The following is a 17,720-nucleotide window of genomic DNA, read 5'->3' on the forward strand; positions in this document are numbered from 1 at the left end:
TCTCCTTCCCCAGGCTGACCCAAGTCAAGAACTACATCCCAAAAGACTGCATCATAAATGGGTAATTGGCAGGGGTGAAGAGACGGGCAGCTTTCAGGGGCATTAACTGTGTGATGAGGAAGTAATTTCTACTGGCAGCTACCTACATCTCCTCTTTCAAATCACTGAGACACCAGTAGTTCAGATTCTAGTGCAGTAATTGTAACTTCTAGCTCACTGCCTCCCCCACTCATCAAAGAGGAAGGCCCAGCAGAGTCTGTATCAAGAGCAGCTATGCTTCTCCTTGGTTATAATTTTATGAACCTATGGATCACAAATTCAATTTAAATTTTATTTCTGTCACTGAGATGGCGTTATCGTTGTCCCTCTGTAGCAATTTCTTCAGCTACCTGTTTTTAAAATTTTGTATTGTTGTGTACTTTTTAAGTTATCTCATGTCATTATGGGAGCAAGGGGAAGTAAAAAAAAATGCATAGACAAAAGCAATGACTAGACATAAATAATCATTAGATACTGTGAATTATTGAGATATGATGTGCTCCTAATTCATAGAGGAAGACAGGATGAAAAAAGGAAAGGAAAGGGGAGAGAACAAAGAATACTATTCATGTTTTGAAAAATTTTCAGAAGGATAATGAAAATGATCTTTACTCTGGGACCCCATTCCTTATCTGAAGCTTTCAGTGAGAGTCTATAGTCTCTTATCTCCACTCCCATGGGCCAGCATCATTAATTCATTCATTCATTTCCCTTCCTCTCCTCCTCCCTCTCTTACCCTGAGAACTGACCTTCATAGAATTCACTGACTTAGTAAGTGAAAACAAAAAGGAATTGTTTTAACAGGGGTGATGCAGTACCAATCCTATATAATAAAAGGGTAATATGCAAATCGACTGACCTGTGGAATGACCAGACATTATGACGTGCACTGACCACCAGGGGACAGATGCTCAACACGGAGCTGTCCCCTGGTGGTCAGTGAGCTCCCAAGGGGGAACGCTGCTCAGTCAGAAGCCCAGAAGCTGGCGAGTACAGTGGTGGTGGCAGGAGCTTCTCCTGCCTCTGCAGAAGCACTAAGGATGTGTGACTGCAGGCTTAGTCCCGCTCCCCAGAGAGTGGGTCTAAGCCATCAGTAAGAGTCCCCTGAGGGCTCCCAGACTGCGGAAAGGGCATAGGCCAGGCTGAGGAACACCCTCCCCACCCACTCCAAGTACACAAATCTCATGCATCAGGCTTCTAGTGGTGATAATAAAGACAAAGAAAAAGAACTAGAAAATGATCAGAGAACATTGCTTTTATTTGTAAGCTACACTCCTGCTGCTGCTGCTTCTTTTTTTTTCTTTTCTTTTCTTTTTTTTTTTTTTTTTGCAATTGCCAGCCACCTTTTAAAATACCTCTTACTTAAAAGCAACAGACATTTTCCCTAGGAATTTTGATTGCCCACACTGGGTGGTACTGAATAGTTCCATATGATTTGATTCTGGCAGAATCATTGCAACTCTGATGAAGTATGATAACTTGACTGGGATTTTCATTTGTATTAAAATGACTGATTAAATGATCTTTTCTTGAGGTCAGAAAATAATGTGACAAAAATCCTTGCGTACAGTGGGTTTGCTGTAAAAGAAGGAGAACTTATTCAGCTCCATGCAACAAGTTGTTTGTGGACCATGTGGGAGGAGGAACATGTGTATCTCCCTTGATCTTCATGTTATTGTATCTCTTGCCTAGCTTAGGTATCATTGCTGCTCTATGTTTCCTCTCACAAGCAGGCCTGTGGAGTTTTCTGAGGGCTGAATATTGCCAATAAGCTGTTAGGAACAAAAGAGTCAATGACGCCTCGTCACTGTCTTGAGAAAGCCAAAGGTCATTTCTGTCTTGTTGGTCTCCAGCTGAATTTTGTTTGGGTCTTGTCCTGAGGATCTGAACCAGGTTGCACAGATTATTGAAAGAGTGCTCCCTTTACTCTGAGACCTTGCTCATCATATAGAAGGTAGAGCTGAAGTCATTTAGAGAACTATCTAGTTTCCTAGATAAATTAAATCCCACTCACTCCTCTCAGCTTTACACCATGATTTAAGGTTAAAAACCATGTCCTTTAAATAAATATATATTTTTATTGATTTCAAAAAAAGAGCCCTAACCAGTTTGGCTCAGTGGGTAGAGCATCAGCCTGCAGACTGAAAGGCCCCAGGTTTGATTCCGGTCAAGGGCATGTACCTTGGTTGCGGGTACATTGCTAGTAGGAGGTGTGTAGGAGGCAGATGATCGATGTTTCTCTCTCATCAATGTTTCTAACTCTCCTTTCCTAAATAGGAGACCAAGGTACCTATTTTCCCAGATAAAAACTGAAGGACATGCAAAGAATTCTCACCCTGGAAGAATACCTAAGAGGAACAAAGAAGCAACCAAATTAGGTTGGCTTCCAGAAACTCAAGTGCTGCAGAAAAGGAAGAAGCAGAAAATGGAGGAGAAGTACTACCTTCATATAAGGGACAGCAGCCACAGGCCAGTCACAGATTTCTGAGAAATATGGAAAGTGCCCCATGAGTTCAAGATGACCATTTTTACTCTCCCCACCCAGAAGGCACCTAAATCAGATTACAGACAGCATGGCAAAGAAGGTTTTCCCCTACCTACCTCTCCCCCTTTTTCTCTATCTTATGATCCCCCAAAGTTGGTTCAAGCCAATAGCTAGGAGAGAAGGAGAGGAATGAGCCAGGAAATCACAAAGACATCTCCTGCATCTCTCCTCCACCTCCACTGACAGAAAGCACACTTCCTCATGCCCCAGGCTTCCACAGCTGACAGACCCAGGCTTGGGAAGGGAGGAAGGAGGGAAGTTCTGGACTGAATTAACTTTTGCAAGTTTTGACATTATATTTGACAAGACTTTTAAAATATTGATAGGGGTCTGGTCTTGTGACTGAAAGGGACCAGACAACATTTATTATGTAAAAATCACCAAAAAAAAAAAAAAAAAAAAAAAGCAAAGGAGTTGGCCTGAAATGTCTTTTCGAGGCCAGGAAGAAATTATTCAGTAGAACTAATTTGGTCAGGGAATGATGGAAAAAGGAAAATTAGTTTTTGCTAACCTAGCCAGACCAGTTTATTTATTAACTAACTGCAAAGGTAAAAGTTATTTTTAAATTCAGACCATTACTGCTTGAGTGATCTGATTAGTCAAACTCAATTATCAGGATTTCACATTATTTCTATGTAAAACTGAACCTGAAAATGTAACTTACTTTCTCAAAAAGTAACGTTTTCACTTTGCTTCCATTCCATCAACATATCATCTATTGGAAAGTCACCATCAAATGTGTAATTTTAGTCAATCAATTACAACATCTACATCAATGACTTCACCTGCAGCACAAAAAGCCTTTAAAACTTATACCACCATTAACCAGAGAATTGCACTTAAGAGTATAGACTAACAACTGCATCTAAACACATTTGGGTCAGTCTCATCAACCCCTGATATCAGGATGAGGTGGATATTGACCTTCAGGCCAGCATAAAGCAGATGTATAGCATGAGATCCTAATCTCTGCACAAGTCCCTGTCTACACATTGGAGGCAGAATGTTTAGGGAAACATGCTTCTGAATGACTAATGACAATGTCTGTTGCTGGAATATTGGTCCAAAAAAGGTTTGCAGGACTCTTAAAATATATATATATTAGTGATCTGGTGCATGGAATTGTGCACATTAGAAGGAAACTAATTAGAACGTGGCTGGTAAAGTGGAACTGGGCCAGATGGGCCCGACATGCCCTAGAGCCAACCTCCTGAGGTCCCTCCCTGGCGTCTGTGGAGTAAGTGGAGTCCCTCTGGCAGGTGGGGTCCCTCAGCCTGGCCCGTGGGGATCGGGCTGAAACCAGCTCTCCGACATCCCCTGAGCGGTCCAGGAATGTGAGAGGGCACTCTGCAAAGTTGCTGTTGTACGGGGTACGGAACACAAATTCAAGTGTGTAGTAAACCATAATTGGGGGGCCGACAGTGCCCTAGCAACAACATAACCCACAGCCAAATGTGGAATTGCACAACCCCATGAGGAATTGGGCTCCCTCCTCTCAAAGTTGTTGTTGTACAGGGTGTGTCACCCAAAAAACCACTGCTGCCAAGTGACTGCAGCTCAGCAGCTCCTGTGTTGAGCACCTGCCTCCTGGTGGTCATTATGTGTCATAGCAACCAGTGGACACAGTAAACTAGCCTTTTTATATCTATAACTAGAGGCCTGGTGCATGAAATTTGTGTTTTGGGGGGTGTCCCTCAGCCCAGCCTGCACCTTCTTCAATCTGGTACCCTTTGGGGGATATCCAACTGCTGGGTTAGGTCTGATCCCACTGTGGGATCGGGTCTAACCCAGCAATTGGACATCCCTCTCACAATCTGGAACTGCTGACTCCCAACCACTTGCCTGCCTGCTTGCCTGATTGCTCCTAACTGCTTCTGCCTTCCAGCCTGATCAATCCATAACCACTTTCCTGCCAGCCTAATTGACACCTAACTGCCTCCCTGACCAGCCCAGTTGCCCCTAACTACTCTCCCCTGCTGGCCTGGTCACCCCTAACTGCCCTTCCTCCCCTTCAGGCTTGGTCCCTCCCAACTGCCCTCCCTCCCCTGCAGGGCTGGTTGCCCCCAACTGCCCTTGCCTGCTGGCCTGATTGCCCCTAACTGCCCTCCCTCCCATGCAGGCCATGTCCCCTCTCCAACTGCCCTCCCTTCCTGCAGGCCTGGTCACCGCAACTGTCCTCCCCTGCTGGCCTAGTTGCCCCTAACTGCTCTCCCCTGCCAGCCATCTTGTGGTGGCCATCTTGTGACCACATGGGGGTGGTTATCTTGTGCGAGGGTGTGGCAGTCAATTTGCTTATTATATATAGGATAATAAAAGTATAATATGCTAATTAGACCAGACATCCTTCTGGACGTCTTTCCAGACAATCTTACAGACAAAGCGGCAGCTTCCATGATTGCCTTGTGTCAAGGCAAGCCATTGCAGCTGTGAGGGCCAAACCCTTTGCACGAATTTTGGGCATCAGGCCTCTAGTATATAGATATTTATTGATTTCAGAGAAGAAGGGAGAGGGAGAGAGAGATAGAAACATCAATGATGAGAGAGAATCATTGATCTGATGCCTCCTGCATGTCCCACACTGGGGATTGTACCTGCAATCTGGGCATGTGCCCTGACCAATAATCAAACTCTGACCTCCTGGTTTATAGGTTGGCACTCAACCACTGAGCCACACTGGCTGGACTGCATGACTTTCTTGATGGAAGATGAAAGCAGGACAGAGTGCATCACACATCATGTGATACATTTATGGACAATTACAAAATAAACTGGAAAAAAAAATAGGTAGTCCATAGCTTTTCCTCAGAGGCATCATACTCTGAGTGGGGAAAACTAAATAAACAAATATAGAAAGTAAACCAGTCATCCAGAAGGCTATCCTTGACTTATGGTGACAAGTCTGGGGAATAAAAAGAGAAATTCTTTAACAATCTGTAACATGTGCCCAGGTTGAAATGTGATGACAAGGTTATAATAACAAGTATTTCTTGGAATTCAAGGGAGCACATTGAAGTTTTGTATGAATTCTGCACATATCTCTGGGCAACAAGAATTACAATAATGTTGGGAAGAGCAGGGATAATGGAAAGAGGAGGGTCTTTTTCTCTGATTTATTTACAACGGAGGGAGTTAACTTCACTCCCAGAAAACACTGATCCAAGAAAGGAAAGATTAATAGATGTACAGCTGTCATGTTGACCTTTTCATAGCCACTCTACCAGCTTCTCACTAGAAGGGATTTGTTCAGTGTCTAAATACATTTATTGAGCATCCATCATGTTCTCTCAGAGACTATAGGATCAGTCTCTGAAGTCTGACTGTCTGGGTTCCATCCTGGTTTTTCCACTTTTGGAATGACTTTGGGTAATTTAACCTCTGTGCCTCAGTATCTTTATCTGTAAAATGGGAATAATAGTAGTACCTATATTAACGTTGTTGGGAATATTAAATGAGGTAATACATTTACTACTTTAGAATAGTACCAGACCCATTAGCATCACTCAAATGTTAATAAAAACTGTTAATATTATTGCTTGGTACTATTAATACAACCATGTCAGTTGGCAGACACTTTCAGTAATTACTAAGAATTGGAAGGCCTTTGTGCGATAGTCTTCTAAAAACCTTTTAACCGCCCCCCCCCCTCCCATATTTAGGCAGACAACCCTGCTGAGCCTCTTGTGGCAGTACTCTCCATTTCTACATATGCCCATTCTAGTTCAGATCATCATCCCTTTAAATTGTTTAAAATCTACATTGCTTCGTCTTCTTGCTCCCTGTTCTTGCTGCTACAGCTTACCACACACATGGCTTTTGTTTTACTCACATTATTCACATACTCAGAAAGCCACAGTGGCTGTTTGGTGATGTTCAGCTCCCAGCTCACATCCATAGTTCATTAATTTAAGCTCATCCTCATCTAGTTCCACCTCAGCTGAGCAATCTAGTTCCAGCCACCCCCACCCCAACAAGCACTGCCAGCCTGCATCATACTTGTCTTCTTACATCCTGCCCTCACTTTATTTTATTTACCAAAACTACTGTCTGAATATCTGTCTCTCATCTTTCTTCCATTTGGGGCCATATCTCCTTCCAGACTTCCCTGTGTGGCTTCCCTGATTCCAATCCCCTCACCCTCAGAACTCACTTATTTTTCTTACTTTTTGGTGCCTGGCTACTTTTGACAGTGGCAGAAGCTGTCAGCCAGCAATGGAGGCATCTGGACACTCCAGAGCAGGCATGACATGACCAGGGAAGGTGTCAGAAGTTTCTGTCACTACACATCAGCAGAGTCTTCTCACTGCCTTACAGACTCTCTCTGGGAGCCCCTCTTAGCTTTAGAACCCAGTATTTCAACATACAACTGATCTGGTCTGCTTCCCCCTTCCAATGGCACCGTTTCCAATTTAACCCCCCACCCCTTTCTGCCATGCTTGCCCATAAATTAGTAGTTTGGTTGCATCCCCTGGGCAGGTGCTTCTTTCAGTCTGTATCCTCAGTATCTGATCCCCCACTTGTCAAGGATCAGGTGTGTTCATCTAGAGACCTGGCTGATGGTTACTCGAGGTGCCCAGGGGTAGAAATAGCCACATTGTGGGGAGCAGCTAAATTTTTACAGAGGGCTTAACATTAAAATCAGTAACATCAGGTTAAAGGATTCTGCACAGGCATAAAAAGAGGAGCATCTGTGGCCTGGTGGGCAGTGAAATGGAAGGCTAGGCAAGTAGGTCCTGCTAGAGCCGTGGTCGGCAAACTGTTGCTCGAAAGCCACATGCGGCTCTTTGGCCCCTTGAGTGTGGCTCTTCCACAAAATACCACGGCCTGGGCGAGTCTATTTTGAAGTGGCGTTAGAAGTTTAAGTTTTAAAAATTTGGCTCTCAAAAGAAATTTCAATCGTTGTACTGTTGATATTTGGCTCTGTTGACTAACGAGTTTGCCGACCACTGTGAATCTCACTCTGTCCTGCTTTCATCTTCCATCAAGAAAATCATGCAGTCCAGCCAGTGTGGCTCAGTGGTTGAGTGCCAACATATAAACCAGGAGGTCAGTGTTTGATTATTGGTCAGGGCACATGCCCGGATTGCAGGAACAATCCCCAGTGTGGGACATGCAGGAGGCATCCAATCAATGATTCTCGGTGAAACTGGGCCCTCCCTGTCTTGTCTTTCACCATATCCCAGCACCTCAACAATGCCTGGCGTGCTGCAGTCACTCAATGTTTAATTGTTGTTGAATAAATAATCTGTAGAAGGTGCAGGGCGATCATAAGGGCAGGAGAAACCCCCAATTTATGCCAGCATTGTCCCACCCTGGATTTGTCAGCTGTTTCTGATTGCTGCATTCCGGCTTGTTTCATCTCACCCTTTAGCTTGTCAGCCTAGTGTCCTTTCTCTCTCCGGGGACAGAACATGCAGCCAGGACTCAGCAAACACCAATTAGTTCAGGCTGAATTGAACTGTGTTTCCCTGGATAGCTCTTGAAGTTTGTTATGAGTTACACAGTCTCCTCTCGTTAAAGAATATTCTTCTCATTTTTTTGTCAACATTTGTTTAAAAAATATCCTTTCATTGAGGGGAAAAATATGAACTGGATGTTTGCAGCAAAATATGTAGCTTCATGATTACGATTGAACTATGTAGTTCATTACATCTTAGAATCTAAAATGAAACCATCCATAGCCTTTTGAAGTTGATTCCCAGGACATGTTCCATCTCGCTCGCTTCTTTTCTTAAAAGAACACAGGAGGGTGAATCCTACCAGCTTTTGGGACAGCCAGTCCTCATTACCCTACAGCTTGCTAAGACAAAATTTGGGATTCCACTTGTAATTCAGAGATTATTCTAAGAAAATAAATTGTATTTCAATATACTCAGCCATCGATTTAACATGTTTTGTCTTTTTTTGGGGTGAGGGGAGCATAAAAATCAGACTGAGAATTGTTCCAAACATAATCTATTGTTACTATCTTGATAGAGGTTGAAATTTTGTAAAGCAAAACAAACAAACAAAAAAACAGAAGAACTACTCTTAAGCCAGAGCCTATTTAAAATGGGGTTTCTCAGCCTCAGCACTGTTGATGTTTGGGACCAGAGGTTGTCCTATCCTACAAAATGTACACTATTTAACAGCAACCGTGGCTTCTACACATTAGATGATAGTAACACCCTCCCTCCCTCCCATTTTGGTGATCAAAGGGGCCGTCACAAACGAAACAACTGGACAGATGACCTAACAGCCTGCATGAGGTGACCAGGCCAGCAGGGTTGTCAGTGAGGGATGACTAAACAACCAAACAATAGGCTGTGTGGGGCGACCAGGCCAGCACGGGGGGCAGTGAGGGCCAACAAGGCCAGTGGGGTGGGCAGTTGGGGGCGACCAGGCTGGCAGAGGGGGAGAGTTAGGGGCAACCAAGCCAGCAGGGGGGATAGTGAGGAGCAACCAGTCTGGCAGAGGGGGGCAGTTAGGGAAGATCAGATCAGCAGGGGGGTAGTTGGTGGTGACCAGGCAAGTGGTGGGGGGGTCAGTTGGGTGCAACTAGACCAGCATGGGAGGCAGTTATGGGTGACCAGGCTGCTGAGGGGGAAGTTAGGGGCGACGAGGCTGGTAGCAGGGGCCAGTTACAAGTGACCTGGCCATCAGTGAGGGGCTGATAGGAGTGACCAGGCCAACAGGAGGGGAAGTTGGGGGCAACCAGGCCAGAGTGGGAGGGGGCAGTTAGGAGTAATCAGGCTGGCAGGCAGAGATGGTTAGGGGTGATCAGGCTGGCAGGAGAGGAAGTTAGGGGTGATCAGGCAGGCAGGTAAATGAGCGGTTAGGAGATAGCAGTCCAGGATTATGAGAGGGATGTCCGACTAACAGTTTGGGCTCTATCCTGGAGATCAAGAATTCCTGATTGGAGAGGGTGCAGGCTGGGTTGAAGGGACCCTCCCCCCAGTGCACGAATTTCATGCACCAGGCATCTAGATAAATACATAAAACAGTCCAAGATGGCAGGATCTTATTTTAAGGAGATTTTTAAATCTTCAGAAATTTCCCCACTATATCACCATAGTGTGATAGAAGACCAGGTAGCATTTTTATGTTTTTTAACAAATATATTTATTTGTGCTCTCCTTCTTCTCTAATACTAGAGCTGTAGTAAACAGCAGAGTCCTTAAGGGTAGTAGTGTCCTTTCCATTTCCTTGATTTTCTTCACAGAAATAAGAGTAGTGCTTAGTCTGATGGAAACATGTGACAGCATGCATCAACCAACCCCACAGGAAACTCAACTAGAAGATATTCATTTCTGCTCTCAATTGGAAGAATGTAAGTATCATGGGAGCATATTATTTTCTCTTTCTCTCTCTTTTGTTCACTGTTGTATTTCCAGCACCTAGAAGAGCATCTGGTGCATACCAAATGCTCAATCAATATGTAATAAAGGAATTATGTCATTTCTTTTCTAAAAATGTTTAATGGGGTCCCTGACTTATTTCCATAGGAGATTATTTGGAATCCTTAGGCTGAGGTTTAAGGCTCTCTTTATTCTGTATTTTCCAATATTCATCTGTGCATCTCTGCTATACAGTCCCACTCTTGGACTCAAGCTTAGCTCCAAACGTTTTCTCAAATTCTCACAAACATTTTTGCCAATGAAAAACTCCTCAGTTTGTTCTCAGCTGAGTGAAATCAATACAACACACATTTCAAGAATCAGCTTATTTCATCTCTTTTAGAGAATATCTGAGTCCATAAACTCATGGGGACCTCTCTTTGCTCAAAGCCTAAGACTTACTGCTCTGTACCTCACCTTGTACATTTTAATTCTATAAGAAGCAGCACCTTTCACTGTATGATTTTGAGTTATCATTTCCATGTATGCATGTCATCTCTCTCTCTCCAAGTACACTGCAACTTTTTAAAAGGCAGGGACAAATTATCATGTTTTAAAATAATATAGAGTCTATTAATGATAGCTACATAATAAAGGTACATTATTCTCATTAATTATTTTATTTATTTATCTATTCAACTAGTATTTTTTAAAATATATTTTATTGTTTTTTTACAGAGAGGAAGGGAGAGAGATAGAGAGCTAGAAACGTCGATGAGAGAGAAAAATTGACCAGCTGCCTCTTGCACACCCTCTGCCGGGGATGTGCCCGCAACCAATGTACATGCCCCTGACCGGAATCGAACCTTGGACCTTCAGTCCGCAGACCGATGCTCTACCACTGAGCCAAACCGGTTTTGGCTCAACTAGTATTTTTTACTGGCTTTCTTTGTGCTAGACATGTGCTAGGATGTAAAATAAATATGCTTACTGTTTTCATGAAGTGTTTAGATAAGTTGGAGAAAACATGATATCTAATGTGGTGAGAGCTAGATTTAGCATGAGAAAACTTTGGTATGAATACTAACTTGGCCACTTACTAGTCATGTGACCACTTATGCTCTTAGCATCTTAGGGTCCCCATCTGGAAAGTGGGAATGATAACACTTGTTCTGTCTGCCTATCATAATAAAGAAGATCACACCACATTGTATTTTATGTGCAAACATTTTCTAAGTGACTGAACATCATGGTTTTAATTTGTTCACAAATTGTTTGACACAATCTCTTCAACAAGTGGAGCCTAATTCTCCTCTCCTTTAGGACAAAGCTGCCATAGTGGGGGCCAAGGCAGAGGTGGTTAGGGGCAGTCAGGCAGACAGGAAAGAAGGGGTGATCAGGCAGGAAGGTAGAGTGGTTAGGGGCAATCAGGCAGGCAGGATCATGGTTAGGGGTGATCAGGAAGGCAGGCAGAGGCAGTTAGGGGTGACCAAGTAGGCAGGTGAGTGGTTAGGGGTGATCAGGTAAGCAGACTAGTGGTTAGGGCGATCAGGCAGGCAGGCAAGCAGGCAAAATGGTTAGGGATGATCAGGCAGGCAGGCAGGATAGCGGTTAGGATCCAGTGGTCTGGAATTGTGAGAGGGACCCTGGATTGCTAATAAATGCAGGCTGCACTGGGGGAGACCCCCCCTTTCCTCCATGCATAAATTTCGTGCACCGGGCCTCTAGTGTTTTATAAGTTGTTAAATTTTGGGGTGAAATATTTGTTATGAAGCAATAGACAATTCACAGAGTACTGTACAGACTTAAGGTACTATTTTGAGTATGCTATTATTTATTAAATGAAGCATATCATAATTTATAATGGTTTATTTCTGAATAATGAATTAGAAGTGAAAGAAAAAGAAACTTTAAAAGGAAAATGACAAAACCTTAAGAACTAGAAAAAAAATCACGTGAATATAAACTTTCTAATTTGCAGGAGATGCTCACTCTGCCTCGTTCTTTATTTTCTGAGACATATCAACCTGTGACAGTGGCTGCAGGCTATCTGCCGAAGGTTACAGGCTAAAAGAATTGTTCATCCCTACTGACTGTTTTTGTTTGATTTCTTTTCAGTTCTCATTTTGAGCTAAAATTAATAGTTTTAATTAAATAAAAATGAAAACTTTACTTTTATACTCTATAGACTATATAAATATTTGTATTAGAAAAAATCATCATAGTTCTTTGATAAATACCAAGGACATGGACATAGAAATTTATAATTTGTTTGCCAACTTCTGAAAGTCAGTGTTATTTCTTTGCTGTAGAAACACTAACCCAGCCTGATCTCCATTATATTTTTTTAATTTCTTTATTGATTAAGTTATCACATCTTTGTCCTGATCTCCATTATTAATAATGTCCCTGTGAGGCTGAATTCATAGTCCTCACTAGTCAACTTGGTCAAAATTAATTTGAACCAGGAAAAATTTAAATTTTAAATTTTATTTACCTACCTCTGGTCCACAGAATCTCTGTTTACAACAAATTTCTCACAAACATCCCACTTAGAAGGAGGAGGGCTGTCAATTTATTAACCTACTTAATAATATAATACAAAATTTAATTTCTCACTGAATATTCATTCACTCTGTTTTTTCTAGGACTTTAAGTGAAGGACTTTGGAAGTTGTGCTAACTCTTGGAAACCTGGAGAATAGTACTTATGTGTTTATCTGAAATATCATAGATTAGAAAAGCTCATGAATGACACAAATGTTTTGAATTTTTTTCCTTTATCTGTATGCTTCGTTAAAGGATTAATAAATAGGACATGGAAATTAAAACAATGAAAATATTCTTACCTGTGGGAGATCTGTTGTTGGCTGGAGAAGGTTGGGTGCCAAAGGTAGATTCTGTAATACCAAGGGTAGATTCTGTAATACCAAAGATAGATTCTGTAATACCAAGGATAGATTCTGTAATACCAAGTGCAGGATCTGTTGGAGGATTTACTGACTCTGAAAGGACAAAGCAGAAATTTATAATGAATAAAAGTACTATAATAGAAAGATAAGGTATTGACTTAATCTTCCCCGCCCCAACTTTGTTTATTCATTTAACAAATCATCATTGAGGCCTTTAACAGGCCTTTTAACACATAATGGCAAATAACAGAGTCCTGTGGCTGTCTCTAAAAAGCATACAGCCTAGATCAGTGGTCAGCAAACTCATTTGTCAACAGAGCCAAGTATCAACAGTACAACGATTGAAATTTCTTTTGAGAGCCAATTTTTTAAAACTTAAATGCCTTCCAATGCCACTTCTTCAAAATAGACTTGCCCAGACCATGGTATTTTGTGGAAGAGCCACACTCAAGGGGCCAAAGAGTTGCATGTGGCTCTCAAGCCACAGTTTGCAGATCACGGGTCTAGATGGTAGGTGGGGAACCAGCACTGTGTTGATGCTGTGAGAGAGGAAAAGAGGGGGGTCACGGGGAGGCACAGGAAGGTCACCCTCCTGGGATTGGGAGGTCAAGAAAAGCTTTCTGGAGAAAGTGACATTTAACCAAGACCTAGTAAAACAAGCACAGCAGCTAATATCTGAAGTATTTAAAAAGTAACCACACAGTTTACAAGTCTATAAACACACAAAAATTGTTTTACCAGCAAGTGTAGAAACAATGATACAACTATCAGACTGGATATAATACCAATGAACTTAAGATTGATGGTATGATTATGCTCTTTCTAAAATGCCTATTTTTGTCATAAATTTTTTATTTGGCTACACTTTTCTCTCTCTGTGTGGGAGGGGGTTTAACGAAAGAGAGGCTGGAATATGTCATTTGACTTATTATGTATCCATGTCAATTCTTTAAAGCCTCCATTATTTTACTGTAAGATATTCCTATTAGCAATACAAAACAATTTAGAAATGCCAAAAGAATCTACTGACTAGGAATATCTGGGTTAGATATGGGTAAGTGAATTTGAAGCTAAGGAACTTTGTGATTTTTCTAGATAAACTGGCATTGGGTAGAGTGTCATGTATTTGATTTCAGTTATTTAGATATTTGATTACACATTATCCTGTTGGTTCTATTCTGTAACTTAACTTAAGGGAAAAGTAAATATTTTTTAAATTATGTCGCTTGAAACCACAGCATATTGGGAGGAATTTCTTATTGTCATCTAGATGAATCTATGTTTTATTTTTATTGGTAGTAATGTTGTTACTGCTATTGGCTGTAGGTGGCACTAATAGCTGGCTCTGACTTGCTATCATACAAATGATTCCTTGTTATTAATCTCTGCGGAGGAGGAAGAGGGTAGTTATATGGAAAGTATATGAATAGGTTAGTAGAATGACCATCTTCTTCTCCACATGCCATCCCAAACAAGATGGACCTCTGAGCATGATGTGCACATTTGATCATGATTTGGCCCCCTATCGCATCCCCTACTTCATTTCCTGATGCTGCCCATCATCTTTTACATCTCTCTCAGATCACATTCTCCAGCCAGCAGGTGATAGCTCAGTCCCGTTTCCTAAACACAATATGCTCTCAATGAGTGCCTGATCTTTGTGCATGCTGCTTCTAACACTTTCTCACCCCAAACCTCCTGGGATGCACTTCCTCAAACTTAAAAGGAGCTTTATGATGTGTTCAGAGTTTACCCTGCAAAGGCCTTATTACTTACGGGGCATGCCCTTCAAGAGAAGTAATTACTTTGTTCCTCAGTTTGTATTTTTGTATTTTATGCAAGTGGATGATGATTCAGTGCCTACAAATTTCCTCTTAACATTGGAAGGAAGAAGTCCAGCTTTAAGTACAGAGCTGACTATGGGTGCATCATAAGCCTTATCTTCCAAAGGAATAACCTTGCTGAAACCGGTTTGGCTCAGTGGATAGAGCTTCGACCTGTGGACTGAAATATCCCGGGTTTGATTCCAGTCAAGGGCATGTGCCTTGGTTGCAGGCACATCCCCAGTAGGGGGTGTGCAGGAGGCAGCTGATCGATGTTTCTCTCTCATCGATGTTTCCAGCTCTCTATCCCTCTCTCTTCCTCTCTGTAGGAATAACCTTAATCAGTCGGAACACACACCTAGAAATATGATGCAGAGGTGTTTTTTTCTGTGGATTGCTTAGAACAGAGGTTGCCACATGTGGCTCACATGTCAAATCCCACTCATTGCCTGTGTTCACAAACAGAATTTATTGGAACACAGCCATGCCCATGTGTTTATGTATTATCCGTATAAGAAAAATCTGTTGTCTCAGTGCTAAAGTAGAGAAATTCTGGGAATATTACTGAGTCAGAAAAGAGACTCAGTAAGAGGAGAGCAGTTCTTGTTGCCTTTAATAAGAGTAACAATGTTGGTAGGCTGTAAGATAAGTGTCTGAGGTTCTCCCTTCCCCACCTACCCCAGTAGCCCAGGAACTCCTCCCCCCTCTGACAAAAGCAATGCAGACCTTTTAACATGAAACTTGAGGCCAAAAATATCCTTCTGGTTTCAGGTTGGCCTGCAAAGTCAAAACTCTGCCTCAGTCAAAACAAAACTCAGGGGTATGAAAAGGAGCAGCTAAAACCTAACAGGGAAAAACTATTTTCTGAAATTCAAATTCAGAAGTTAGCAAACACATGTCAGCCAGTTTGCAGACCATCATGTTGTCAGGGGTAGAGATACTGGCCAAAAGCAGCTCTCTTTGTTTCCAAGTGTGTTCCCTCTGCAGAAGGCCTGTCAGGGCCCTCCGAACCAGCAGTGGGCAGCAATGACCACGTGTCTGGCCCATAGAGCAGCTGAGTCAGTTTTAGGGCTTCCTTAGAGCTTGAATCAGTCCTTAGCTATTCTACCTTAAAGTGAACACCAAAGCACGCTAGGTCCATGCTTCTCAAAATGTGGCTAGTGACTTCTCATAGAAACTTAATGGAAATGCAGAATCGCAGGCCCACACCTTTGATTTACTGAATCAGAATCTGCATTTTAACAAGATCCAACGTGATTTGTATTTAAATTAGTCTTTTATTGTATGAGGGGCATAACAGAAAGTATTTGTCTGGCACATCCTGCCTCAATAGTCAATGGTTCTCTCGTCCCATTGTTGACATATCCCATTGTAATTCTCTCTTCACATCCCAAAAACACATGCACACTCACACACAGTCACAGGACTCACTAATCCTTAACTCTCTTTTTAATCTTGACCTTAACAGTTATAATTGGAAATCCATTTAATAAACAAATCTCAGTCAAGGCTGATGTTAGCCAGGATATTACGCTCCCCCTGAGGTATTCACACTGAGCAAAACAAAACATCCCCTCCACCTCAATAAAACAAAACACACTTTGTATATGCCAAAAACTGGACTCTGCATTGCTACAATAGTAGACATACAATAGGTTAGGCCAGCAGCAGGAGAGGATATTTTTGGAAAATCATTCTTCTTTAAAAATGTACTGTTGAATTACAAGAGTCTACAGGCTCTGGTATTCAAATAACTGCTCGATGAGCTGCCAATCACCCCAACCCTGACCCGTTCCCTTTCTGAGTTTTCTATAGTAAGAGTCACTGAGCATTTGAACTTCCTGGGAGCCTGGGTTAGGTGGGAAGAGAGCACCTCAGATCTTGTTATCTTGCAGCCTTCTAACATTGTTACTCTTCTTTGGGAATAAAAGGTGGCAAAAACTGGTATCCTTTCACTAATCTCTTTTCTGTTCTCTTTTAGCACTCAGTGACAACAGACTTTTCTTCTGTATTTTCATCTTCCTATCTGTCAACAATAATAGCTTGATATGGGAATGACTTTTGGACAAATCGTGAGAAGTTAACTCCAGTATTTATATGGCATCCAGTGGTACCACTACAGATAGAGAAAGCATGTTTGGAAGCGTTTAAGAACTATAACAAATGGAAAAATATGATAGAGTGATGACATTATTTTATGGAGTCTCAACTGCATCTTCTAAATTAGGGGTGTTGAACTCAATCAGAGAAGGGGCCAAAATCTAAAATCCAGCCTAAATCGCGGGCCGAGTGGTTTACTGAACAGTCATAAACTGACAATGTCATAAACTGACAGCGGAGTGCAGTGATGACAGCGCGGTGCGGGCCACATTGCAAGGCCTGGCGGGCTGGATTTGGCCCGCGGGCCTTGTGTTTGACACATGTGTTCTAAATCATTCCCAAAGATTTATGTCAGACTGTGACCAGAATACTAGCTATAATTTGGGGAAACTGGAATCTTCAAGATTTATTGTCTTTCATATTTTATCACAAAGTATAAAAACTCATTATAAAATTTTAAAAATAACCATCTGCTCAGATCCTAAAATTATATTAGATCCAAGACTCTCCTATAATATTGGAATCATCATGTGCTTTGGGTATCCAGAATGAATGCTCTTCCTTATTACCTTGAAATATTTATTATTTTTGTCCTATCCAGTTTGGCTCAGTGGATAGAGTATTGGCCTGTGGACCAAAGCATCCTGGGTTTAATTTTGGTCAAGGGTATATACCTGGGTTGCAGGCTCCTCCCTGGCCTAGGCCTTAACCAATTATTTTGTTTCTCTTACATTGATGTTTCTCTCTGTCTTTCTTCCTCTCTTCCACTCTCACTAAAAGTCAATGGAAAAATATCCTCAGACAAGGATTAACAAAAAAAAACTATTCATTATTTTCTAATCTTAAAAATAAATATAATTCAAGGGAATGAGAAGATACACGACAGGTTGGGAGAAAAATATTTGCAAGAGACATATCTGACAAAGGACTGTTATGCAAAACATATAAAAAGAACTCTTAAAACAATATTAAGAAAACAAAAAATTTGA

General features: G+C 41.8%; 1 protein-coding gene across 3 annotated transcripts in view; it reads right to left on the reverse strand.

Moving 5' to 3' along the window:
* Positions 1–17,720, reverse strand: part of CD96 (CD96 molecule) — an 85,045-nt gene that overhangs the window by 22,655 nt on the left and 44,670 nt on the right. For 2 of the 3 annotated variants that reach the window (XM_084874029.1, XM_084874031.1), the window contains one exon: positions 12,746–12,901. The exons of the other annotated variant lie outside the window; for it this stretch is intronic. In XM_084874029.1, the coding sequence (XP_084730155.1) occupies positions 12,746–12,901 (156 nt within the window). The remainder of the gene's footprint in view (positions 1–12,745; positions 12,902–17,720) is intronic. 3 annotated transcript variants of the gene reach the window in all.

Source organism: Pipistrellus hanaki (genome assembly GCF_964339955.1).
Source record: "Pipistrellus hanaki genome assembly, chromosome: 2".
Classification (NCBI taxonomy): domain Eukaryota; kingdom Metazoa; phylum Chordata; class Mammalia; order Chiroptera; family Vespertilionidae; genus Pipistrellus; species Pipistrellus hanaki.